This window comes from Silene latifolia, chromosome 3, assembly GCF_048544455.1.
Source record: "Silene latifolia isolate original U9 population chromosome 3, ASM4854445v1, whole genome shotgun sequence".
In the NCBI taxonomy this organism is placed as follows: Eukaryota; Viridiplantae; Streptophyta; class Magnoliopsida; order Caryophyllales; family Caryophyllaceae; genus Silene; species Silene latifolia.
The window spans coordinates 16,557,153-16,584,010 of NC_133528.1; the positions used below are offsets into that span (position 1 = coordinate 16,557,153).

Sequence of the window (26,858 nt, forward strand, 5' to 3'; positions counted from 1 at the left end):
ATAATGGTCACTCTCTTCTAAACCAAGCAAGAACTCCGCATGAACGAACGAGCGCGGAGAACAAGCCATTAGCCACGCCACTACGCCAGGCCTCAAAAAATAAAACGCGACGACGGTAACTGAACAAACCACCTAAATAAATAGCGTTGGATGTCTGCCTTGCATAAGGTTTTATTGAATTCTTCGCCATTTTCCAGAACTTTCATCTACTTCTCCTCTCTCCCTCGCCATCCTTCGTTTATATCTTCTCCTCACTTCTCTACCATGCCGCGCAACAACAACAAGGTTTCATTCTTCATCTTTACCTTACTTTCTATTGTTAATTGTAACAATTTTTGCTTTTGTGATTTTTGTTTCGAATTTTTTGTTGCGTTTTCGCGTTTTTGATTAATTACGGCGGATTTTTGGTGCGGTTAATTTGTGATTACTCCGGCGAGTGCATTGTTGAGTTAGTACTCCGGCGTTTTTGAGGTTGTTATTTTTTAACCGGATTAAATCACCTCAACAATGCACTTAATTATCTGCCGTATTTACCACTTCAAAAAACGCAAAACGCCGGACGAGCACGCTTACATAAAAAAGATTGGCAGTCTTATTGGTGATTGATGAGGAGAACGTCGTGGATTCGTGACGTACTTATTGCTGATAGTGTGATTGTTCTTTGCTGGCTTCGTATCGTTTCCTTTTAGACGGTTTTAGAGGTTTTGTTTGTTAGGAAGTAGCAACTTGAGTCTGCCTGTCAATTTGAGAATAAAAACTTGAATGAGACGGTCTCAGACCAACTCATTAACCATATAACTAACCTAATTAGAGTCTTATGAAATGAAGTGCAATACCTAAAAAGAGTCGACGGTTTTATTGGTGATTGATGAGGAGAATGTTGTGGATTTGTAACATGGACTAAGTGCTGATAATGTATGCTTCTTGGCGGCTTCTTATCGTCCCTCTTAGGCGGTTTATAGAGGTTTTGTTTGTTAACAAGTAGCAACTTGAGCCTGCCTGCCAATTTGAGAACAAAAACTTGTATGAGACGGTCTTAGACCAATTCTTTAACCATGTAACTATGAGTCTTACATGTGAGAGCGACTCACTTAATACTCACAGTATTGAGTATTATTGTGTCACTACTGGTGAGCCTCTTAGACTGGCAAGACAAATCGCATTGTCTCTTTAGGGTATCACATTGGGTTTCACCTCCTAGATTGAAGTATTTTGTTGCTGGGGAGTTTGGACTTGAGTCTGTTCGTTGTTTAGGATTATATTGTGTGAATGCGGGTAGCAAACCTATAGACAGAGAAGTTGATGAAATATAGTGTCCTTCATAGTTAGTCGGATGGGCTTCCATGTTTTTGTATATTGGTTAACCTTCTGCCTTCTGCCTTCTGCCCTAAGTTGTCTAAGGTGGTTTCTGTGTGAGTTGTAATGAAGTAGTGTATACTTGAGCTAGTGGTAGGTTCACTTTGACTGTTGTTCTGTTTAAAGGTATGTCACAATGTGTGTGTAGACTATATCTTCATGTGAATATTCTTTAACTCTAATCAACAATGGTTTTACATCGAGTAGTAAATTGTCATATTTTTTTTTTTTTTTTTTTAATATTATTATGGATCGTAGATGTTTATCGAATAAATGTGTTATTTGTTTGCTTTGTAATTGAAATATATGAAGGGGAAGGGCACACATCACAAAGAGGAAAGGTGGAAAGTTAAGTCGACTACTGGTGGATCATCTTCGAGCACACAAGCTGACAACCTCAGTGCAGCTAGCGTAACTGAACAGAATGAAGTATCTGGACAGAGGGCAATATGGAGGCCTAAATCTCATATAACTTCTAGTGATGTCACACTTAGTCAAGTTGCAGCTGCAGTTGGAAGTAAACAAATAGCGAATGAAACTGCTAGTGAGAAGTCCAAGACATCTTTGAGCTCACTACCCAAAGATAAATTATTCGAGAATTTCAAGGTTGATAACACCACCTATTCACATGCTCAAATCAGAGCGACCTTTTATCCAAAATTCGAAAACGAGAAATCTGATCAGGAGGTACCCTTTCCATTACCTCTCTTGATTTTCAGTATTTTGTTTGATTATTTTGCATCACTAAATTTCATTCTGTTTATTTATATCCAAGTTCCGAACACAACCCTTTTTAAGTTATTAACGCGTGGAGAAAGCACTAAGGTCAAGGATTTTTCACAAATATGTCTCATTTAAAAGTACCCACAACCTTAGCTCATTGAAATGGAAACAGTTATAATTGGCAAAAACATACTTTTAAAGGTAAGAAACCCCTTAGTATTCATTCCGTCAACCATTTCTCCTGGAACAATGCATTGCAAAATTGTCTAGTTTGATTTTTGAAATAACAGTTTAAAAATGTATATTTTGTACTCCCTCCATTCAACTCCAAACACAACATTTCTGTTTTTGACACTATTCATAAATGAGTAGAAACTTTACGATTCATTGGGATCTATAAGAAAAAAATATGGTCATGTGAGATTTTGTTTGATTCACCTTTAAAAGTACAATAATAACACGAAATTTTTATATTTTTTCATAATGTAAAACTAAGGATATTAACGTTACAAATCGTGCATTGACAAACGTGTAAAAGGGAAATGTTGTGTTTGGAGTTGAATAGAGGGAGTATATAATTGTTACCCCTCCCATTTTTATTATATCTTCTCATTTCCTTTTACGCAGCGTCCAAGATGGGACTTTGACCGTTAAATTTCCACATGTATATTTAGTTTTTTTTTTTTTTTTTTTTTTTTTTTTATTGTTGAAAATAATATTTTCTGAAACATTTTTTGATGATAACTCTAGAAAATTTAGTTTTATTTATTTATGGTCAAAATTTGTTAACTTTTACCCTTAGAAAGGAAATGTGAAGAAATAAAAAATAGAGGGGTATTTGACCACCCAAGTCAAACAAGGACTATATGACTGAAATGGAGCAACCCGTGACCTTTCTCTAGGAAGTTCTCTGCTTTTTTCCTTGCATGACTTAATATTGCTCAACTCTTAACTAAATTGAAATTTCAGCAATTTTATGATTACTATTTAGTTGTTGTCGTAGCTGTGGTGCTATTCCAATGTATCCGATGACCCTGTCTTTGAGGGGATTCACATGACAATGTATTGGGATCTATATTATACACTGATTTGACAATTATTAGTCCACATAAAGCCATACTAACTCTGTTACACTATTAGATGTGATGTATTACGCTATCCTCCTTGTGATATCTATCGGGTCCCTTCCATTTTCCACGTTATTTGTTGTTTGCTCATCAAGACTGGGATTATCCCAACCAAAAATGCACTTTGTTTCAGGTTTTAACTAATTATTTGATTTGTCACTCATATGCAGATCAGAACAAGGATGATTGAAATGGTTTCCAAAGGTCTTGCCACCTTGGAGGTAGGCAATAGTTTTTTGCCTGTTATGTTGTCCGTGAGCCCTTGTGTTTTAACAACTGCTTGTTGGAGGTGAACCTTAAATTGATATTTGAGTATTATACAATGTTCCTTTTACACAGGTGTCCCTGAAACACTCTGGGTCTTTGTTCATGTATGCGGGACACAAAGGTGGAGCATATGCTAAGAACAGTTATGGGAATATGTATGTCTGCCTTTTTTGTTTTTGCCTCACCTATATTCCATGGCCTTCTTCCATTGCTAACTTTTCTATTTTCCTATCTTGTTATCGGGTTTTGCTTTATATGAGAATTGGTTGGCTTAGGTGCTGATTAAACTGGTAGGTCTCGGTCAAGTGACTTGACTGTCATAACTCACAAGGATGAGGGGATATATGTTGCGTGAATAGGTTAGAGTAAAATTGATTTTGTAATAAGCTATCGTATTCCCTCCACTCCTTTTGTCGGAAAATGATTTGGTAGTTATCGACAAAAGAATTTAAATTTTAGATAGTTGACAAAAAAAAACATTTTAGGTAGTTTTTCCAAAATGGTGTAAATTTTAGGTTTTGTTTGATAGAACTCTAATACAAATGGTAAAACATGTTGAATGAAAATTGCTCATTATAAGTATTCAACCCCGTCATCTTCAACTAAGAAATACTACCCACAACCACTTGACCAACAAATTTAATGTGCGTTACTATTCTAAATTGTACTTTGGAAAAATAGGGGGTGCAGCTGCATGCTCTGCACCCCTTCTTAAAATACTTATGGTATTAGAGCAATATGTTCTGGTGTCCGAGTCTACGAGAGCCATTATTTTTGTGTATGGTATGTTTTTACCTTGTATTATTTTTCTTGTATTAGAGCAATATCGTATGGAAGGCAGCTCTGGTGTGATGTGACATCATGCTAATAAATGGCAATGTTCTTTGGATATCCTTTTCCTTATTCTTATACTCATGTAAGAGGGTTATTTTGTTACAGATATACTGCAGTTGGTGTTTTTGTTCTTGGAAGGATGTTTCGTGAGGCTTGGGGAATTCAAGCAAAAAGAAAACAGGCAGAATTCAATGATTTTCTTGAGGTAAGGATTGCCACTTCTTGATTGATGTAGCCATAATAGATGTTCCGTACCAATTATACTCTCACCTTGTAAGTCTATTACTTTTTCATATGGCTTCAAGTGTCGTATGTAAGAGCATGTACAATAGGCTCTACAAAGAGCTCCTTAAGTGCTCTTTTTCCCTTACAATATTGAGCTCTCTTCTGTTTTCACGTGCTCTTCAAGAATAAAATGGAGAGGAGCTCTCTATGTGCTCTTGAGGAAGAGCAAAGGAGAGTTAGCTCTCCATTCAAAGTGGGCCATAACATGTTAGAATGCGAGAGCAAAAACTTGTTTTTTCAATCTTCCTATGTAATTATGAAATTGGGTTTTGCTTTCTAGAGAGAGGGAGTGTAAATGGAGTGCAAAACAAGTGCTCTCGTTTTTTTGCTCATGTACATGCTTTAACACCGTTTTGGAGAGTTAAACACGTTTTCTGAAGAAGCTTCAAGTGTCATACATAACAACTTTCAAAAAGTCGTATCATGTCCAAATTTCTAACTTCTTGAGCGTTGGATAAAAGGGACGCCTCAATAGTGAAGTGTCAAAGTAACATAGCTTGCAAGTGGTATTTGTATTTTGCACATGTATCTATGTCAATGTGATTTTTGAAACAGCAGCATAGCGAGCTACAACCTATTACTATGCTCGAATGACATTGGATGTGTGAAATATTGCTTTTAGTGTTTACCTGATGAAATATATTCCTAGAAAAGATTTTCGTAAAAGGAGATAGATAAAGGTTTAATGTAGAAGTTAGGTAGTTAGTGTTGGCATCTCTCTTTGTCGTTTTTTTTTTTTTTGCACATTTGCAGTTGGCTCTTTTGCGTTCTTTGTTTTTTCAAGATATGTGAGGGTGATATGCTGTCACAGAAGGAAAGAGTGTATTTAAAGCAAGTGTGTGAGCATAATAGTGAACATGTTTTATTTCTAGTATCTTAAAAGTGCTGCTATTCTTAAGGGTTGGACAAAGGTGGTATCATTGGTAAAGGTGATACGTGGGAGTTGGGACACAGTTTCAGGTCTTGATTCTGAATTTCAGACCTGAGCCAGGTCCATTAGACTTTTGAGCTGCATTACGAGCAATTATCTGCATTAATCAGCCTTAATTTTCATCTATAGGGCCTACTGGTCTAGTACATTTTTTCCTGTTCTTAATAACTTTTAAACAATTACGCATTGCTGTCACAGAAGTTGCAAAAGTTTATATACGTAATAACATTACCTATTGCCTCACTGCCTCAGGGCTTTGCTGTATGTTGAATGGGGGTCACTTGTCCACAGTCTTGTCCTTGGACTTAAAACAGAGTGTTTTTGGATGACCCCTAAAATTTGTGTCCTTAACTGCCTCGATTGAATCCTACATAGGACCTGCATTATCAGGATATTGGTAGTGATTTTATATTTAATTCATCAAGTGTGCCTTTTAGATAACACTTTTTCAAAACTCCTGCTTTTTATAATTATTTTCGAAACTCTCTATCTTGTATGAACATCTCCTCCAAATCTTCTACTAAAAGTCACTTTTGGGCCAACAAATTTTATTTTATTTTGGCAAATATCAATCATTAATGATCTGATTGTGGGTAGGAAGGGAAGACCATTCACGAATCATGATTGATAGTCACCGAAAATGCCTTTTTGTTTGGCTATAACTGACTTCTGTTTACAGAGTGCTGGAAAAAGCGGTTGTCTATTAAATCTGAAAAAGAAATATAAAATCAAATTTAAGACTGATGCGAGGCCCATGGCCACTTTGATTATAAAGCAAGTTGCATAAAGACTTCTGCTGGTGAATCAAGAAATTATTGATAGGAGCCAGAATGACCATGAACTGAATGAAAAGTTGGAGATTTAGAAAAACTTACAATTGCTGACTAGGAGAACTAGAGCCAAAACCATGGGACAAATAAGAAATTGAAATGGGTGAAAGATACTGATGCTAACAGTTATCTGTTCAATGCTGTGAGTGGTAGAGTCGAGCACAGTCTAGGTTTATCTGATCGAGGTTGAGGTGGGGGTGGGCGGAGCTTTTCATCTATAGAGGAAGCTGCTTCTTTTTATGTTCAATTTGTGTTCCAACTATCACACACTCTCTTTCTTTCTCCGTCTTTTATCTTTTCCTGGCTCTTTGATTGTTGCTAAGATCTGTTTCCGCACTGCAAGTTCGCTCATTGTTCTTAAGTTTTACACGGGAGAATTGTACACTGCCTTCTCTTTTCTTAAAGAGGTATGATTGTTTAGCGGTAAAATAAGTCAATACTAGTTGGGAGATTAATACACTTCGTTTAGTTATTGCAGTAATTGAGAGATTAATGCACTTGGTTTCACTTTCTTTAGTTATTACATTCTTCTTCTTCTTGTAATAGAGCTTGTGCAAACCAACCTGATGGAATTTATTACTTTGCCGCAGTGTTAAGATTATTGCTAATTTGATACATGCTATAATACCTTGTTTCGTTGATAGTCAGTAGCTTTTTCGTTGTTTGACTAATAGCTTATACTCTTAATTTTTGTCTAGTTTCTCTCAAAGTTTGGATAGTGGTAGGCTTGTATGTGTATAAAAACTGCCTCCTTCACCGAATCTTAACCTACCCTTCTCTTGTTAACTAGAAGCACAGATAGGTTCTAATAGCCGTCTTATTATTTGGCCATCCAATTTGACTTCTAATTTGAGTAATACCATATTCTGCCAGAGGAGCCGCATGTGTATTTCGATGGAGCTGGTAACTGCTGTATTAGGTGATCACGGGCAGCGTCCACGTAAAGATTATGGTGAGATACACTTTCTTTGTCTCCTTGTAACAGGTTTTTATCTCTGTTTATGTTGCATAGCTGAAGAATTTGTCCTTTTCTGGCTTTCTTGAACTATGTACATCCAACTACTGACTGAATGGTTTTGTAGTTGTTGTGACTGCTGTTACGGAGTTGGGAATCGGCAAGCCTAAGTTCTACTCTACTCCTGAGATATTTGCATTTTGCCAGAAATGGCGGTTGCCTACCAACCAAGTTTGGCTGTTGTCCACAAGGTACTGAAGACGCTTTTTCATGATTTCCAGTCCAAGTGGTTAAATGCACTTTCCGTCATGCATTGTCAGTTATAACTTTATGGTGAGAGTTAGCACTTATGGATTTTGTGTTTTAGTGCTCCTTTGTTTGCCTGTTCCTGGAGTCATAAAATGCACATCTTTATTTGCTAGAATACACAAATAATCGCCATCATTTTTTACCTAGAAGGTGAAATTCATTGGCACAAAAGAATGGACAAGGGTTATCATTGGCCATACTGTCAATAAGCTTGATATGCTTTGAGAATGAAGCATCTGATTATTCCTCTTTCTCAAGAATGTGATTCCACCTGGATCACTCTATCATGTGGGCCGTGTGGCTCACAGCTGCATCGTACTGCGTGCATCTAACTAAGCCCTTAATATTTTTCACTAATCCAGCTGGATTCCTTTGATTCTCTCTCACAAAAAATGGAGAGTAAAACTAAGTTAGCCAAGACATCCAAATTTTAAGCTTCATGGGTCCTCACTAACCATCGATGAACTTGTATTCATTCGGTTATTGCTGATACTTGTTTGTTAAGCATATTGAATGATTTCTGCTGGTGGGTGTGGCACCAGGAGCAACAATTGCCTTGTTAATTCTATAGTCTCATTCTTCGATCATCAATTTCCCCGTTTTTCAGCAAATATATCTAATTCCTAGACACATTTTATTAGATTGCATATTTGCAGGGGTTTTCATTTCCAATCCCCTCATTGTTCATATGTTTTCATTTCAACAGTACTATTTTACTGCTTTCATTATTGCTTTACTGGAGCTGACCTCATCTCTCATTTTAACACTTTTTTTGTAGGAAATCAGCAACATCATTTTTTGCAGCTTATGATACATTATGTGAAGAAGGAACAGCAATTACTGTATGCAAGGCACTGGATGAACTTGCAGATATCTGTATACCAGGTGCTCGTCTTTATTTCACTTCTCTGTATATTTTATTTCGCCTACTTTGGAAAGAGTAAGGCACATTCTTTCATTATTAGGATGGGACATTTGGGCCCTGATATTTGGCAGAATAAAAGACTGCCATTGTTAAGTTTTTAGTTGGTTCAAATGATGTCTAACCCCTTACCTATTCCTTTCAACTACCCTAAAGAAACCATCGGTTATGTGGACATGTTCTTATGCAATTATTGACTTTGGATTCAGAATTGTATCTTTTCCTTCTCTCCTCCACTTCTGTTGCTGTGTTGCGTTTTTTTTTTTTTTTTTTTTTTGATTTAAAATTGTATCTAGTTCACTGTTTTGTGTTACCTTTATTATTTTGAGATGATAGTTGAGAAATTCTGCCTGTTGGTTTCAGGATCTATCGACCACATTAAGGCACAGGGTGAAATTCTTGAAGGTCTTGTTGCTCGGATTGTGAGTCCAGAAAGTTCAAGACGTTTGCAGGGGGCTCTGAGGGACTATCCTTTGCCATCTGCAGATGGGGGTATATACTGAACTTTCTGTATCTGATATTAATGTTGAATTTAGATTTTTTATGATTTTTTCATATTTGAGCTTTGGTAACCCAATAGCTAATACTCGTTTGACATTCTCAATACTTATTTTTATTAGAAACAAGAAATTTGTTTGGGCCTTTGGGTATAGTTGTATAAAAGGAAATTGTTGGATCTATGCTTAAGAGCTTAAGCATTTGGCTGTTCTTTTGTGTACGTGGCGTCATCCCCTTGGTGTCATTTTGTACATGAGCATCACCCTGGCATCTTTTAACTGATTGGCTATTACTTGTCAGAAAAATTGTTGGATGCATGCTTCCAAGAGACCTTAACTATTTTATTTCTATCTAGAGGAATCATGGTATCACTATTGAAGCCCTTTTTTTAGTTTGGGAAGAAAGAACATAGTCCTTAAAATGTGTATTGGCGAACACAGTCTGCACAAGTTAACTCAATTGGGACCTTGGTCTAACTTTACTTTTAAGACTTGTGCAACTCTTCTTCATTTTGGACTGGAAGGTCCTAAATGCTCTCATTAGCCTCCTTATCGCCAAATGGAACCAAACTAAGGTTGATTGCTTGTTGGATTGATCGAACTGCTTTCTCTGTTAGGCCTCTCAACCGTCAAGTCCTTAGTGTGGGTGTTGTTTGTATTTGTAAGTTTTTATTGCTGCAAAAGCTGACACTTTCAGATTCTTTCAAATCTCCATTGTCTGGCAAACTAATTTTTGGAATTTTAGAGAGGCTCACATTTTGTATTATTGCACCATCATGTTATCAGCCGTGGGTCATCTAATAGATGATTACCACCTCTGTGTAGTATAGGCCATTCTCGAAACAGCTCATAAGTCTTATTCTATTTTTGAGCTGCCAACATCTAGTTATCAATCCATTTAATAGTATTGTCTCCGTCAGCAAAAAAACAATTTGCTGTTAATTATATTTTGGACCCTCCTCCAATGCATTTTAAGCCCTTTTTTCTCATCCTCAGTGACAGCTAGAGTTCTTCATGGACGGGACGTCTCATTAGAGCCACCCAGTACTGCCCACTATCAAAGCGGGCTTGACAATGTATTTTCCAAAATATACAAAGGCCCGGCCCACAAACCTGCATGTCCGTGGGCCAAAAAAATAATGTTATCCTGGCCGAAACTGGCATTTGATCATCTCCTGTGACAGTCTATCAGACGCCACACGGCCACACATCCGTGAGTCTGACTACAGGAAGCTTGTTCGCCACCCTTCCAGTGAGTAGGATTAGAAGTTAGAACTAGGAATGCAACCTGATAAACAAAGTTAACAGTTTATCTCTACTTGCAGCTTTTATCCAATATAGAGAAGATTTTTTTCGTCTAATTTTTAAAAAAAGAGCACTGGACCCAAGTCATTTGCAATTTTAGATGATAAAATATTTGAAGGTTAGAGTTGTGAGGACCTATTGCTCCCTAATAACTTACACTTCTATTCTGATTAGTTTTCTGTTAAAAGAAGAAAGTTTGCTGCTTTCTGCCTTTATCACAGTATGAATTTGTGCACATGGTTATGAACAAGTGCATTCTAATGTCAGAGAACATTGTTTCCTCGTAATTTCTTTTGATAGAATCAGGGAGTCTGTCATGTGAATATATTGTGTGGAGAGCTTGATGAATGTTTATGTTTCCAGCTGAGCTTGAGTTGGGACCAACATTGCGCGAAATTTGTGCGGCAAATAGGTCTGATGAGCAACAGGTAATTTGTCAGATTTATATGCAAAGTGCAGTGCTGCTTTGTGTTTATTGTTTCTAAAGACTGATAAAAAGGTTCTGAAATTATGATGCAGCAAATAAAAGCTCTTCTTAGTGAAACTGGGACCTCGTTTTGCCCTGATGTTGTGGATTGGTTGGGAAAAGAACCAGGTGATCAACATTCCAGAACTGCTGATAAATCTATTGTTACAAAATTTCTACAAGCTCACCCTGCGGATGACTCGACTCGCAAACTGCAGGTTTAGTTTGATATGTTATTATATTTCAGTGTATTTTTCATCCTCATCCTCCTCACCATCATTAGTAACTCAATTTCATGTTAATTGATCAATAATGATCTTGTTTACTCTGGAGGGGCCTTTATTTCATGTGAATGTGGTGAAATTGATTTATTTATCATGTTACTTACTGATTCACCTTAAAATGAGTTGGACTAGATTCTGGATGGATAAAAGCTAACAACCCTATCAAAGTTTCTGGCCTCTTCTGTAATTTTATTGGGGTTGAGTGAAGGAATCAAACGTTCTAGTATATTAGGAATGGTACTGGATCTGTTCTTTGGGGTTCTCAATAGTTATATAGAACTTAGGATTTGTTCTTCCTTTCAGTGACTTCAGCTCTGTTGACGTGTTTGTAACTATATTTTCTCTTTTGTAATTGAGAAAAGAAAAGAAAAATTCTTTTTGCTGAGGCGTTTAGGATTTAATTAATCTATCGAGTGCTCAATCATGGGATATTCTGGTGACTGCTTTTTTTTTTTCTTTTTTTTTCTGTGGTTATCTTGGATCAATCTGTTTAATGTCATTGGCATCTGCTTGTTCTTCGTACGTGTTACAGGAAATGATTCGCTTGATGAAAGAAAAGCGACTCCCTGCTGCCTTCAAATGCTACTATAACTTCCACAGAGTAGACAACATGTCAAAAGACAACATCCATTACAAAATGGTTATTCATGTGCACAGCGATTCGTGTTTTAGGCGGTATCAGAAAGAAATGAGGTTATAATGGCAACTTCTAAGCAGTGTTTTCATGATTCCTTTTGTTGCATTTATGAAATTTCTAGTAATTGTATATCCTAACAAGAGCAAATGGTTGTATCTCTTCAGGCACAATCCTGCTTTGTGGCCATTATACAGAGGTACTTTTTTTTGTTAAGTTTTTGGGTTTCATAATGTAGGAGGCATCTTTGTTTTTTCGCATTAAAAACATTGGGTAATCCCAGTATTTGACCGTGAACCAGTAATTTAAAAGAAATCTACTATATCTCCATTCTTAAACATGTAAAATGTTATGGCAGCTCCCTGCTATAACATTACTCCTGGTCTTTCTATGGACCTTCAATGGTAGAGTTTGATGTGGTCCTGCAAATTTCTTGAGAGTTTTCTCCTACTTTACGTTTCCATTTTTCAGATCAAGTTCGGTGAGAGTGGGATGAGACTTTCTTGCCTTTTAGGGTTACCAGATATCGGCCATCTTGTCTACGTCTTTATCGTATACATACCAATAGCTCGAGTGTCTTAAGTTCTTACTGAGGGGGGCCTAAACTTTGTTTTGAATTGGTTTATTACCGTGGATTCTTGATCCATATTCGGTTTGTGAATTGCTGATTTGCCTAGTGAGTTCTCGCGAACCCTGTTTATAAACATGATCAAGGGCTAAAGTCCCTGAAGTGGCTAACCTTTTTTTTTTTTCAACTAAAACTGTGGATAACTAGGTAATTAAACGCTGCCTAAGACTCTGTCACCATCTGTCTGTTTGTTGTGCTTTGAGGGTAAAAGACTAGCTACACACTTGTATCAGCAACTTGAGGTTGGTCTGTATTTATGGAGATAGACGTTTTTGGTGTCAAGGTGTACAAGGTTTCCATAAACATCCCTTAAACTGCAAACTAGATTTTTGTGGTTTTTTTTTCTGCAGATAGGATTAGATATTTGTGTGGGACTTTGATTTCGGTGAAGGTTCTGTGGGTGATCTTGCTTCAAAAGAATGCATGCATCTTTCTCACTGAAGCACTTGTGTAGTTGCTATTCTACAGTTTAGGGTGTCCTTGTATTGTATGTGGTCTGATGTTTTAATATGGTCTCTACCCCAATGCTTTCCACTGTAGTTATCATTGTCTGATCTTCATGCTATCTTTATTCCTCTTTGTTTAGAGGATCTCTAGTCTCTCTCTCATTATGGAATATTCTTTTTTCTTTTATCAGTTAAGTTTTTCATCTGATAAGATATAGAAGACTTTGTTTCTGGTTACTTGTGTTTAATATCCTTAGCTCTCTAGTTGCAAAAATGAATTAAAGACTATTTGAGATTTGCAAAACTATTCCACTAAGAGATCTAGTCATCTAACGGTAATTTTTTTTTAGGATTTTTTGTGGATGTAAATTTGTTCAAAGGAAGGGAGGAGAGAGGTTCAGATATTGAGGAACACATGAGTGCTTCTATGAACAGTTTAGATGCAGTTGGAGCAGACTCGCTTGCTGATGAAGATGCAAACTTAATGGTTAAACTCAAATTCCTCACATACAAGGTAAGAAAAAAACGCTCAGCATCCCTCATACATGCACACAATGCCCTTCAATACTACTCTGTATGTAGACCTGTCAAAAGATGACCCGACCCGGAAAACCGACCGAAAATAACCCGACCAAACCCGACCCGATAATGACCCGCACATTTAGGGTTAGGGTAAGACCCGACCCGTTGATGGAAAATTTTATTAAAATTTAGTATTTAAAGCAAATTATACTAATATAAAATGATTAAAAATATTCCAACTTTCAAAATATTAAATAAAGCATGCTTATATATGTTTTAAAGCATAGTTTTAGCACATGATTAATTAATCAAATGATTAGCAGATATATAGTCGCTACTCACTATTTGTCACGCACCGTATAACAACTTATCAGTTCAACATTTCACACAAAGTTGAAATATTACATATATTAGACAAAAAAAAATATTCTTACTATACCATGTATCAAAATATATAATTGAAAAAATTAACAAAAACCATGTCGTTAGAACTAAAATTAAAGAAAATAAGCATATTTAAAAAGGTGTTAATTTAACCGGTTTCTGTCCCTAACCCGACCTTAAACCCGTATAAACCCCACCAGTACAAACCCGTATTTCACAAACCCGAATAGGTGGAATCATTGGAAGTTAGATATCAATCCAAAATCTTTTGAATCTATTCAGTATGTCTTAGAGAGCTTTTAAGAGATTGTGTCATTATCTATATGATATATATGTTCCATATTATATTCAACTGATGTTTATAATTTTTATTTTTATTCTGGTAAAAAAATGTTATCATTAGAGTATAAGTTTCATATTATTTGCACACATATTTTAATTATGATAAAAAAAAAATGTACGAATACTAATAGATAGTATAGTATTTGATTATTACTAAACCATGTTTGATGTCGAATTAGGTGCGAAAAATATGGTGTACTTCTAAGTATATTATTGTCCCACCTTGAAAAATTATGTAATTGTGATGATTATACAACATCTAGATAGTTAAATTGTCCCACACCAAAAGATTATTATAAGGTGGAATAATCTCATGACTATAAATAAGAATATCATTGAATTTAGGTATCAGACCAAAATATTTCGAATCTTCCAATTATTGTACCAATTGCAACACACAAATTTTACATTATAATTAAGTTAATTACCCCGTTGTAACGCACGGGTGTGAAACTAGTAAATATATTATATATGTTATGTAAAAAAGGGAGACTACTATATAGAAAAATAAAAGAGAAATTGATCATGAATTTAAGAATAAATAAAAGGATACAAAAAAAATCTCGGAAAAAGAGATGGAAAAATAATAATTTAAAGTACAATTATTTAAAAAGGAGTCACTAAGACCCGTTTTGACCCTAACCTGACCCGAAACCCGCATAAACCCGACCCGCCCGAACATGTATTTTACAAACCCGAAATTGACCCTAACCCGACTCGTATAAACCCGTATTTTACAAACTCGAAACTGTATGACCTGTATTTTACCCAAACTCAAAATGACCGAACCCGTAACCCGCCCGCCCGACCCGTTTGACAGGTCTATTTGTATGTGTTATATCGTTGCATAATTCTTATCCTCTACAAGCTTACACAGCTGTGGTTTTCAATGTCTCATATTGCGGTTATAATACTTTGCTTCCTATGTTGATAACTTTTACAGTTGCGAACATTCTTGATTCGAAATGGTCTGTCGATTCTTTTCAAGGACGGACCTGGTGCATATAAGGCATATTATATGAGGTGAGTTCTCTCTGTCTTTTCCTTGCCCGCCATCTGCACCTCTCACAAATTTAAAAGGGTGGATGGCAAGTTGTGCGTCATGGATGTGTTTTGTCAGTAGGAAGAGGCTTAAAAGAAAAACAGTAATGTTTTGCATCTGGACCAACAACATGGTGACCTTCAACTTTATTTTATTACCTTATTGTTTCGATTTACAAACCCCCTTTCTCTGGTATTGGTTTGTTTTTTAAATTTGTTTTGATCTACCAATGATGAAGAAAACTCAAAATTTCTTATCTATAGATTCTGTGAACGATAAAACTTTTTGAATTATTTTTTTGGAAAGGTCTCGATTTTTTCTCATTAGACTGGAAGCATAAATACTTCATTTTCTGGGGGTATTTTTTTCCCCTTTAAGTAAGGGTCATTCGTTCTGGGATTATTTTTTTACTGTCTCTATTGTAGTGAAATGATTGAATTTAAAATTTAAATATGATTGGCTGTAAGAAAATGCAGGGGGAATATGAATTTTGATTTTGATCTTTTATTTCGCATTTTTGAGGTATGCGTTCACCCATGGACGGTTCTAAAGGATGATTTATGTCAACCGACCCCAAATCATGTTGGGATTAAGGCTCTGATGTTGTTGTTGTTGTTGTTGTTGTTAGCTTACAAGTTACAACTACTTAATTTAGAAGAATGCATTTTGATTTGCAGACAGCTAAAAATATGGGGCACCTCAGAAGCGAAGAAAAAGCAATTAATTACTTTGCTTGATGAATGGTAGGTAGCATCATTGTACATCACTCTTTCTCATTTAACTTCTGTTTTTCGAGCCTTTTTCTGAACTACACTGACATTTACTGTTTGTTGTGTTCAAGGGCTGTATACATAAGAAGGAAATGTGGCCATAGGCAACTAAAGTCTGATGTATACCTCAGTGAGGCTGAGCCTTTTCTTGAACAGTATGCAAAGCGCAGTCCCGCAAATCAAGTGCTCGTAGGTGCAGCTGGAAACTTGGTGAACTCTGAAGAGTTTTTGGCGATAGTTGGAGGCATGGATGAAGAAGGCGACCTTAACAGAGACCATGAGATGGAATCAGCTGTTTCATCTCTTAGCGCAAGGGAAACCTTACAAAAAAATGGCCTTGTGGTGTTCTTTCCGGGTAAATATTGCGGTTACATTCCATTTTCGCTGGACAAAACCTTACTATTTATTCTTCAATCTCTTGAAATTTATTTATTGTTACTAGTTGGTTGACGTGAGCTAGTTTTGGATAACGTTTTTTTTTCTTAAATAAGAAGCATTAGGTTTTTTTTTTGGTGTGATATTAAGAGCTTTAGTTTCAACCAGGCAACATATAGATTATAGATTAGTCCTGGCTTGAATGCTGAATTTCTTTATAACAATTGCTCGCCCACTCTAGGAGCGATTGAAATATTAAGGACAGGTTAGGTTGTGTGCATATGATGATTTTCCCTAATCACGTGTAGACAAGTCTCTTGTTTGACGACATATTTACAGTTGAAAGCTCATATAAACAATAAGGGTTAAAAACTGTAAGCAATGAAGCTTGTAAACCTTATTTAATTTCTATGTTGATCCTAGACAAATCTAACTTGGATTTAAAGACTGCATAGAAACAATGATTTTGCCGGATCAATGAGCTTTTCTGTGTAAGCAATGAAGCCTTTAAACCTTATTTTATTTCTATGTTAATTTCACCTTGGATCACATCTAAGGTTAGCTGTAGATGTCTAGATGTCCATTGCTTGTTCCTAGGGTAGTCAACTTCCTGGTGCTCTCGAGCCATAATCCAATGAGCCGTTGGCAGTTATTAGAAGCTTTTTCTTCCGAATTTAAGATTCCAACTAAATCTAAAGAATACCTCTAAAACATGTCAAGACTCAAGTTCCATAAAAATCATGTGCCACCTGTGACCATTAGAGGTTTGTTTATAGGTATCCATTGTTGAACTTCCTAGCTTCTATCTCATGATGAACTTCTAACTGCGTAAGTGATGAATATTAGTGATGATGGTGAGATTATGAAGGTTGAAACGTGCCATTTGAGTTATGCTTTTGACAGAGGATGACACATGACATGGAAGAAAATTGTGCATGTGAGGGGAGGAGAGGTTGATGTATGCCGTATTGGAGTCAAATTTTATGTTAGGTTTGTGTTTGTGGTGCTTCAAATCACACAAATTTGCTCAGTTAGACAATCAGAAGTACAGTTCACTAGTTCAGAGTTCAAACTGGTAAAACCTTCTATTTTTCTATTGTAGCTTGAGAAATATCTAAATCATTTTTTTGGTTGTGGTTTATTCTCGTTAGGACTTCACCATTTACTAGGGGTTGCCCCATTGTATTATTTCCCAAAAGGGCTTACCTTTTACGTCATGAGTGTGTGTATGTGTGGTTGTATTTATGATGATACTGTGCTTGTTGTGGAGTAAAGTTGTGTTCTTTATTCGTTAAAAATGTTTGATGATGTTGGTTATTGGTAGTTATTTATATCTTGAGCCGAGTATTTAATCACTCAATAATTTATATTATCGTCATGGTACAATTATGGAAGAAATTGACATTAAAGTAAATAGGCGATTCTGTTAGAATTCATATCTGACTTTTGTGCCTGTTTGGACTGGTTGACATTAAAGTATCCTATGTATGGTTGCGAAACAAATCCACAAGACACTGAATTTACCCCTTTTGGAATTTCATTCGTAACTAATTCTATGTTTCTAATTTATGCCATCTTTCAGGAATACCAGGATGCGCCAAGTCTGCTCTCTGCAAGGAATTGCTAAGTATGCCTGGGGTGTTTGGGGATGATCGTTCTGTCCAAAGTTTGATGGGTGATCTCATAAAAGGTATGATAGTCTCGCTAAGTGCTCCTTTCTCAAAGTATTTTGTAAGCAAGTTATGCGAGTAAAATCTTAATGACTAAAAGTTTATTGAAAATCAAATATTTACCTTGATGTGTCAGAAGGTCGAATAAAAGAACCGAAGGAACTGATAAATTCACTATTGATTGCGGTCGTGTTAGCAGTCGTGAGATCGTAGTAATGGGTTTTGCATATGTAACTTCACAAATTGCAGCAAATGTGGTAAACTTCTGAAAAAAAAGGGTGCACTGAGATCATTATCTCACTTCTCAAACTTTAAAATTTGATTTAAATTTTTCATGTCGTAGTCTATGTGCTCTGTCTTTTTGCCTCTTTTTTTATAATACAAATATATACATCATTTGCAAATTTGTTCGTCTACCTTCTTTTTCAATTAGTAGTGGGTTGTATAAATTTATTTCACAGATATATCGGTAAAGATATTTTGAAATATGTAGTCACGGCCGAAATAAGATTGTGTATTTACAGAGGTATAATGGGAAATAACATAGTGGCCTAATCTCGTTGTATATGATTATGTGTATATGTGCTTATTGTGTCTTCTTTGCATGAACTGATCGCTTCAGTTATAAGTAATCAAGTACTGGTGCTAATTTTGTCATTAAAGTCTGGTCAGTATTTGAACCACTATCAACATATGCATTTAGTCATTATTTTCAGTGTCTGCTTTTTAACCTTTTTTTTTTGAGATTTATGAGAAATGTGGTAAATAAAAGCACATATTGGCTCTGGAAATAAGGAAAGTAGAGGGGTATTGGTTGTTTGGCAGTCCACACATTAGAAGCAGACCGTGATAAGTTGCAATGGTGATAAGTCTGATAAATAGAGTTGTTAGTTTTAGGCATTATAATTTAGAGTTGTTTGTATCTACTGACATATTCCCATTGTACATATTATGCAGGACGATACTGGCAAAAAGTTGCTGAAGTATTCAGGAAAAAACCCAATTCCATAATGCTTGCTGACAAAAATGCACCTAACGAGGAGGTTTGGAGACAGGTAACCTATTATCTCATATATTAAGGCTATTAATTAATTGATTCCAAATTTAGTTTTGATTTACTTACTGATTTTACTAGTTTGGGTTCCGGATCCACTCTTGAGTGACCGAAGTATATATTTGTAGTTTGTCTTCCACAAATTAGAACCTTCTCCAGTCCATTTGTATTGTCGCCTTTTCCCTCTTAGTTTATCTCAAATTAATTGTCCCCTTGCTAAATTTAGTAATCTATCCCAATTAAATTACTCTCATTTTCTTTAGGTCAAGGGGTAAAGTTGTTAACTTATCGCCCGTGCTTAAAAGTCCTTAGATGGAAACCAGGAATATGAATAGGGTGGAGTACATTGCTTCAATTAAAATTATATGGCCACCTCATCACACCACATTTAGTGCTAGTTTGGATCAATAAATCTGATTTATTATAGCATACATGGTGTGGGCTACCTATGTATAATTGTACTTCCTTCTTTCAAATTTAGTGTCCCCTAAATTAAAAATACCTCTCACGAGTATACTTACAAAGGGTTCCTTCTTAAGAAAGGTGGGATGGAGTAGTTTGGTGTTATTATATATAACAAGAAAGTAGTTAATTTGGACAATTTATTTCCTTTCAAAAATAAAAATAATTATGGTCACCGTTCCAAATGACAGTTGATAATATTTAATAAAATAATATCAAAACAACTTCAATTAGGTCATGTAGAAATAAATTTAGCAAACAAAGAAGCCATTCATAATGATGCAATTATTGTGGAAATAATTACTACTAGCAGTCTATCACTATTCCTATCATATTCATCACTAATACTACAACTAGTACTATCATGATTCATGACTAATAAATGAACATCAGATTTTGTAGAGAACTTTGTAACTTTTGGCTGCCAGTTACTTGTTTATTATGTCATCAATATAAAATATCTTCTCGTGAGGTCGTGGTTTTGTTCATTGAGCTGTCTTAAAAAGTCCCTAGCATTTCATACCTCTCTTGGTGGCTCGTTGACCCTTGACAGTTGAAATTGTATAAATGCATTGATATTCACAAATTACATCTCTTGCAAAATTCTTTAGTGGATTCATTATGATGTATTTTCTGGTTGATATGCACATGAGATCTGTAAGATTGTATGTCCCTATGCTCAGGGGACACTGATTTTAGTAACCTTCTGCGATCAATGATGTCTGACTGTTTATAAGCCACTTCTTCAGTATGTTAATGCGAGGTTTTTGTGCTTGGTTTCAGATAGAGGGCATGTGCCAAATTGGGAGGACATCTGCTGTCCCAGTTGTACCTGAGTCCATAGGTTAATAACCATTCTTCTCCATTTTTCAAACTCCTTGTACGGATGCTTTGAAAGCCAATTACGCATTTGTTACGTAACTATGACTGTTTCAGTTTTGGTTCACTTGTTCAAGGAGTGTCGGTTACTGTTGTTTGCCTTAATATTTGATAGAATAGTCAAGGCAGTTGCATATTCAATATGATAGTTTCAGAGTTTTTTTTTTCCTTTCTTTGGTATAACATGGAGTTAATAGGGAAGGAGATAAGAACTGTAAGATATGTTGTATCAACTCAACAGTTTACTTGTTATTTTGGAACCTGTTTTGCGGGGGTTTAGGATGTCATTGATCTTAACTCTGATGGATTTTAGTTGATTGTGTTTGGGAACACAGTATATAAGTTGAAGTAGGTTAGATTCTTTTGTATTATGTCACACAGCAACTTCGTTCTGCTGTGTTTTATATGTAATTTAGTTGGAACATTTGATGTTAAGTACATGTTCGAGTTATTGAGCGGTTTCTGAAGATGAAAGGATAGAGTTTTGGATTTTGCTGAAGATGAAAGGATAGAGTTTTGGATTTTATATTCAAGTCTAGTGGTCTACTCGTAGTATTGCCAATTGTTTTGATTTAGCCTCTCTCTCTCTCTCTCTCTCTCTCTCTCTCTCTCTCTCTCTCTCTCTCTCTCTCTCACTTTACATCAATGTAATGAACTTTTCTTATATCAGAGGAAAAAAATGAAAGTCATATTGTACTATTATGCTTCAAATCATGGCAGTGTTTGGTTAATCTTGAAGTGTACCCATCATATTCCAACATGATCTGGTGCACTTTTCCTGCATTGACAAACTGTTATTGGTTCTCTAAAATATCTCAATGAGTCATTGATAAATATGTGTGCCTCTTATGCTTTTTTTTTACATGCAGGTACCGACTCAAATCCTTTTTGCATGGATGCATTGGCTGTTTTTATGTTTCGTGTTCTTCAACGAGTCAATCATCCGGTATATATGTTTTAGATCTTTTTCCCCCTTCAAATCACCTTTGTTATCAGTTTATTCATTTTTCAATTTGGTGGCAGGGAAATCTTGATAAGTCATCACCAAATCCAGGCTATGTATTGCTTATGTTTTATCACCTCTATGAGGGCAAGGTATGCTTTAAATATGTCTCTGTAAAGTCTTCAATTTATTTGTTCACAAGCTTCCCCCTCCTCCATTCCGTAAGTGGTTTTTTATTCTCAAACCTAAGGCCCATGAGGCAGAGTGGTACCATATTTTGATTTTGGTGTCTCTAGTCTATGGGTGGCAACTAGGCCGCCATTGCAGCCCGGTCCAGCATGACCCAAGCACAAGCACGGCTCATGCACGACATAATTGCAGACCGGGCCGACCCATGACTTGGGCCGCAGACAGGTCTGCTTACTTTTTTGAAAAAAAGTAAGATCCAAGCAAGGGTTGGTGTGGTATCCCGGTTGATGGCCCTGTAGGCACGGCCCATTGTGGCCCAATAGGCCCATTTTTTACTAGAATATTACTATATGCTTTAGTTTTTGTTAAAACTTGTGAAGTTATTCACTTATATTAACTTGTGCAAATTTTTATCTTAAGAACCGAATGACAACTTTTGGGCCAAATTAGCTCAGCCCAGTAGCATCCCACGGCAACAGGCACGGCACGTTGGCCTAACGGGCCCGGGCCAAATCTGGCCATTTTTTTTGTATTAGGTAATAGGCACGACCGCACGACACGCCCAACTGCTACCTTTACTCTGGCACTGATCTACTTTTTTGATGATCTGTCTTCTCTACTTTTCCTCTAGACCCGTAAGGAATTTGAAGCTGAGTTGATTGAACGGTTTGGCTCACTTGTCAGAATGCCCTTGCTGAATTCTGAAAGGTATGCTTTACCTTAAGTATATTTGAATATTTTCTTCTGAAAATCAAATTTAGTTCAAGTTTGTATGAGTTAAACATTGTCCTTGGAAGCAGTGCTGATAAATTAATATGGCTAGCGCGTACTGGTGATTTTTGCCTTCTACTATCTTCACCGGTTGTATGTAGTATGTGGAAGTGTTGGAACATTTAGTTAAGGAGTAAACAACTTAAACATGATTAGCACCACAGGTTAATTTACAAAGAGAAGGAGCTTAAGGTGTGTGCAATCATGCAACCATAGGACACCGTCCACAATTACTAATACAGTGAGGGATGTAAGATCAGTGAATCCACTGACATCTTAAGTCTCCTAAGTACTGTACAAACCACTTACAAACCACAGGTTAATTTACAAAGAGAAGGAGCTTAAGGTGTGTGCAATCATGCAACCATAGGACACCGTCCACAATTACTAATACAGTGAGGGATGTAAGATCAGTGAATCCACTGACATCTTAAGTCTCCTAAGTACTGTACAAACTACTTACATAATTAGGGAACACGGGTTTGAAAGGAATGTGCATTAGTTAATGCAAGCAGAGTGATGTCATAGCTGGCAAAGTCACGACTCACGTGAGGTGGTACTCATGACTACAATTCAAATTCCCTTGGCATCAAAATTGCCCTTTTGGTCTCGTGTACAACCAATATAAATAAAGAAAGAAAACTGTTGAACTGGCGTTGCTACGTTATGAGGTGGACTGAACGGCCGCACAGAGAAGTGAAAGGGCTAACAAATGACCCCCGTGATTCTCTACTCTCTACCTTTTGTCAATAGAAATACCATGATACATAGAAGCATTAACTATGCTTAACTTGGAACCATTTGGCAGCCAAGGTAATATGATTTGCTTCTCATGTGAATTTTGAGATCCTTTCATTTGTGTCCTACTCACTGGATAGTTGTCAGTAGAAGGGAAAACTTCCAGAGAATTGTTTTGGTGTCTGCTTTGTTAATTGTGTAACATTTAATGTGTATTGTTTGCTCTGTCTTGTATTATTGAATGTGAGATGCGGAATTTGTTTGTTACAGGAATTGTCTACCTAATTCAGTGAAAGCTATACTAGAGGAGGGAATTAACCTGTACAGGATACACACAAAGAAACACGGAAGGTCAGCTCTGTTGTAATTTTGTTGTCAATATAGGTAGTGATCTGGCTACACTAAAATTAGGGTGTCACATATGCAGTATTTATGGGGTTTTTGATTAGGAGACTATGTAAGGTGACCAACTACATAAAAGCAACTGTGGTAATTGAAATAAAAGCAATTGCCCATACTATGAAAGTATGGAGTCAGCATCAACTGGATGTGATATTGCTGACTTGAATTCAGGAATCTATTTTTTATCTTTGTGTTTTACAGCATGATGGTTTAGTACTTAGTAGTATATTGTAATACCCTAAAAAATCACTATTATTGGGTCTCCCGCATGGAATTTATTTCTTTTATTTTGCAAGCTCTTACGTTGGTCAAGTAAGCAAATTGCAATATACTCGTGGCTGCTTCACTGCTTCGTTGTTGTTGTAGTACTCTCTTCGTTTCTCATATACAGTTACACACTTACTAAATAATGCATTCATATCGAAACTGCAGAATGGAATCAACTAAGGGAACGTATGCGAACGACTGGGCAAGTTGGGAGAAACGGTTGCGGGTGACTTTAATGGACAATGCAGAGTACCTGGGCTCAATCCAGGTAATATTTCTACAAATGTTGCTAATTTATTGGAATAATTAATTGCTGCTCCCTTTCTGACCTAAAGCCCTAGAAGTAAGGGAAATCGAGCTTTCAGCTCTTCTAACTGCAAATACTGGCTTAGGGTTCCATTTAAGTGGGAAAAAAAAACAGTTTAGTGACCTGGTGAGGTTTGGGGTTCATACCGTTCATTCTATCGCAGGTTCGCAGCTGGCTGTTAAAAGAGATTTGATATATTTTACATGAGAACTTGAATTATATACGTTTAGTCAAAGCGTATCCTATCATGAACCGTACCTAAAATACATATATCACACACACTATCAGGGCGAATCGCAATCGGATGGTACATATTCATTACGAATTTGTTAACCATGTCTTATGAATGTACTGACAATTGGTTGCTCCTGGCAAAAACAAACTCAAAGTAGCAATTTACGAGACATCAGTCTTAAACTATTCCCCAAAAACAGTATTGTGAGAGTTCTTTTTATGCTGTGTAAATCATATAGTAGGTATTAGCTATTTAGCTGTATTGATGCCTTGTAAGCATAGTAGCTGAATGCTTGAAATTTGTCGCCTACTAATTATCAAATGAAATGCAATGATGTTGAATCTTTACATCTTTTTGCAACATTGGGCAACATGTTCAAAATATAAATATTTGCACATTTTCACCAAGTTTTCCGAGAAGAAGTGGTGAAGTTGATTTGTATTTTGCAGGTTCCATTTGAGAGTGCTGTTAGAAATGTTGTAGATCAATTGAGGACAATTTCTAGTGGTGAATATGTTCCTCCGAGTACCGAAAAGAGAAGGCTTGGAGCAATTATTTATGCTGCTGTCAGTCTGCCAGTTACTGAAATCATTCAGCTACTCAGAAGCGTAAGTGCCTTCATACACTAGTTCAACACATCAATGCGATACTCTGTAGTTTTGATGATTGACAAAGGAATCGATCAACTTAAACATTTTGTAAACATTTCATGTTTTGTTCGATAATCTGGTTATTCAAACTGGTTTTCTCCAGTTCTATGAATCTTAGCTGCTGTGAAATTTTCCTGATTCATGCCCTTTCTACTCTTGCCAACATTTCTCAATGTTTTTCTCGGTCTATTACTGCATTTGGAGGTTATTAGGGTGTTCAGATAAATAAGTTTGGGATTAGTCATAGATGACCTCAAACTCTCAAAGACTTTAATAAGCTCCGATTTTCTGATGCTTAAACTTGCTAAAGGTGCATTATGTGGTGTTACACTGTTATGATGAGTCTCTTTGACTAATTGGCATTACGATACTCTTGGCTAGGGATGGCAGTGGGTCGGGGACCCGACCCAGACCCTGAGGGTCGGACCCTAACGGGTCGGGTATGGGTCTCATTTTTTCAGACCCAATGGGTATGGGTCGGGTATGGGTCTTGAGAAAATATTTCGGGTCCGGGTCCGGGTCTAAGTTATGAGACCCATACCCGACCCTTGGACCCTTTATTAAAGAAAAAAAAAATCAAAATTACAACTTTTCTGAATTCATACTAGCAGACTGTAGAAACCCAACTAAAGTCTCCCTCTTCCCTCATCCCATAAAGTGATAAAACCCAACCAAACTCTTCTGACAATACCAACACTCCACAACTGACACAAGAAAACCACCACCACAACACTGATACGCGACTGACAACCACATCTCTAATAGCCGGCGACCGACAACCACCATTAACGGCAGATTAATAAACTCATAATGTTAAAGTAGTATGAATTTTTGTTTTAATATTATAGACCCCATAGCTGTTAATCTTGTTACTAAAGTGGCTGAAACTCGGATCCGCGGGTAGACCCAGACCCTACCCTTACCCATAGGGTCCGGGTATGGGTCCTCAAATTTTAGACCCTTTCGGGTTTGGGTCGGGTACGGGTCCAAAGGAAAAATCACGGGTCGGGTCCGGGTCTAGGCGGACCCTACCCAGACCCTACCCATTGCCATCCCTACTCTTGGCAGCTCGTTGTTAATTCACTTATCCAGTAGTCCTTGTGCATTGTGTTGTGAAATTTGACCTTGCACGTTGCTGATTTTGTTATGCAGATTGGTGGTAACCACCCCGAGATTGAAGCATTTTTCAAAAACAGGAATTTGGCAGACAGTCTTACAAAAGCTCATGTCACTCTTGCTCATAAAAGAAGTCACGGTGTCATAACAGTTGCTAATTATAGCCAGTATCTCGACCGTGATGTTGACGTAAAGTTCACAGGTTTCTTATGGTCTGAAAGCATGGCTGCTTTGGAAGCACAAGTTGGTTCAGTTGATGGGGAAAAGGTTAACTCGAAGAATGAATGGCCTCATGTTACCTTATGGACAGCACCAGGAGTTTTGGCCCGGGAAGCGAACTATTTACCACAACTGGTCTCAGAGAGGAAGGCGTCTCGCATAGAACTTGATCCACCTAGTGTTGTATATGGCAAAGTAAACTTCTTTTGAATTTGGTGCTTTCAGGGTTGTTCTATACGGCGATCTCCAATTTTGACATATATTTAGAGGTTAAACATTTACTCCAGTTTGTGGCTAATAAATTAGTCTAATTCATGATTCTTCTTAGTTTTAATGGTGATTATGGTGGACGAGCTTTGGCATAGTGTTTCACACCGAGGTAAATACTCCCTCCTATTCCAGATAATCGTCTCATTGTTCATTTCCGTCTAGTCGGGTAACTGTCCCATTGTCTATTTTTGGTAAGTGTTGTGTGGTCCAAATTCAATTCCATTTCCGTCTATTCACATAACTGTCCCATTGTTCGTTTTGTGTGGTGTAAACTCACTTTCTTAATTCTTGTGTCATTTTCACAATGGGACGGTTATGTAGAATAGGAGGGAGTATTCATTAGGGTTGAATTCCTGAACATGTAAATGGCTGCTTTCGCAATGATTTTGAGTGAAGTATGTAGCAAACCCGCAGAAGCCTGATTTCTACAGTATTATACTCTCTCCGTCTCA

General features: G+C 36.7%; 1 protein-coding gene across 2 annotated transcripts; it reads left to right on the forward strand.

Moving 5' to 3' along the window:
- LOC141647307 (tRNA ligase 1) lies at positions 1 to 26,858 on the forward strand. 2 transcript variants are annotated; one of them, XR_012545714.1, is made up of 28 exons: positions 1 to 285; positions 1,669 to 2,043; positions 3,377 to 3,427; positions 3,546 to 3,628; positions 4,413 to 4,512; positions 7,227 to 7,305; positions 7,436 to 7,559; positions 8,396 to 8,502; positions 8,903 to 9,031; positions 10,705 to 10,769; positions 10,861 to 11,025; positions 11,624 to 11,784; positions 11,893 to 11,924; positions 13,150 to 13,313; positions 14,991 to 15,070; positions 15,767 to 15,832; positions 15,931 to 16,214; positions 17,817 to 17,924; positions 18,862 to 18,959; positions 20,204 to 20,264; positions 21,169 to 21,245; positions 21,323 to 21,394; positions 22,063 to 22,139; positions 23,211 to 23,291; positions 23,775 to 23,877; positions 24,601 to 24,759; positions 25,954 to 26,515; positions 26,733 to 26,858. XR_012545714.1 is itself a non-coding variant. In XM_074455439.1 (27 exons), the coding sequence occupies exons 1-27, from the start codon at positions 151 to 153 to the stop codon at positions 26,344 to 26,346; spliced, it is 3,429 nt and encodes a 1,142-aa protein (XP_074311540.1). In that variant the 5' UTR covers positions 10 to 150; the 3' UTR covers positions 26,347 to 26,858. The 2 variants fall into 2 exon arrangements, 1 of the variants encoding a protein (XP_074311540.1); XM_074455439.1 differs by having other exon boundaries at positions 10 to 285; positions 25,954 to 26,858.

Excerpts from the sequence above, each read along its gene's own strand:
- LOC141647307 (XM_074455439.1), top strand. The coding sequence starts at position 151 with ATGTCTGCCTTGCATAAGGTTTTATTGAATTCTTCGCCATTTTCCAGA. Across the intron at positions 7,306-7,435 it reads GCGTCCACGTAAAGATTATG|TTGTTGTGACTGCTGTTACG; the intron begins GTGAGATACACT and ends ATGGTTTTGTAG. Across the intron at positions 10,770-10,860 it reads ATAGGTCTGATGAGCAACAG|CAAATAAAAGCTCTTCTTAG; the intron begins GTAATTTGTCAG and ends ATTATGATGCAG.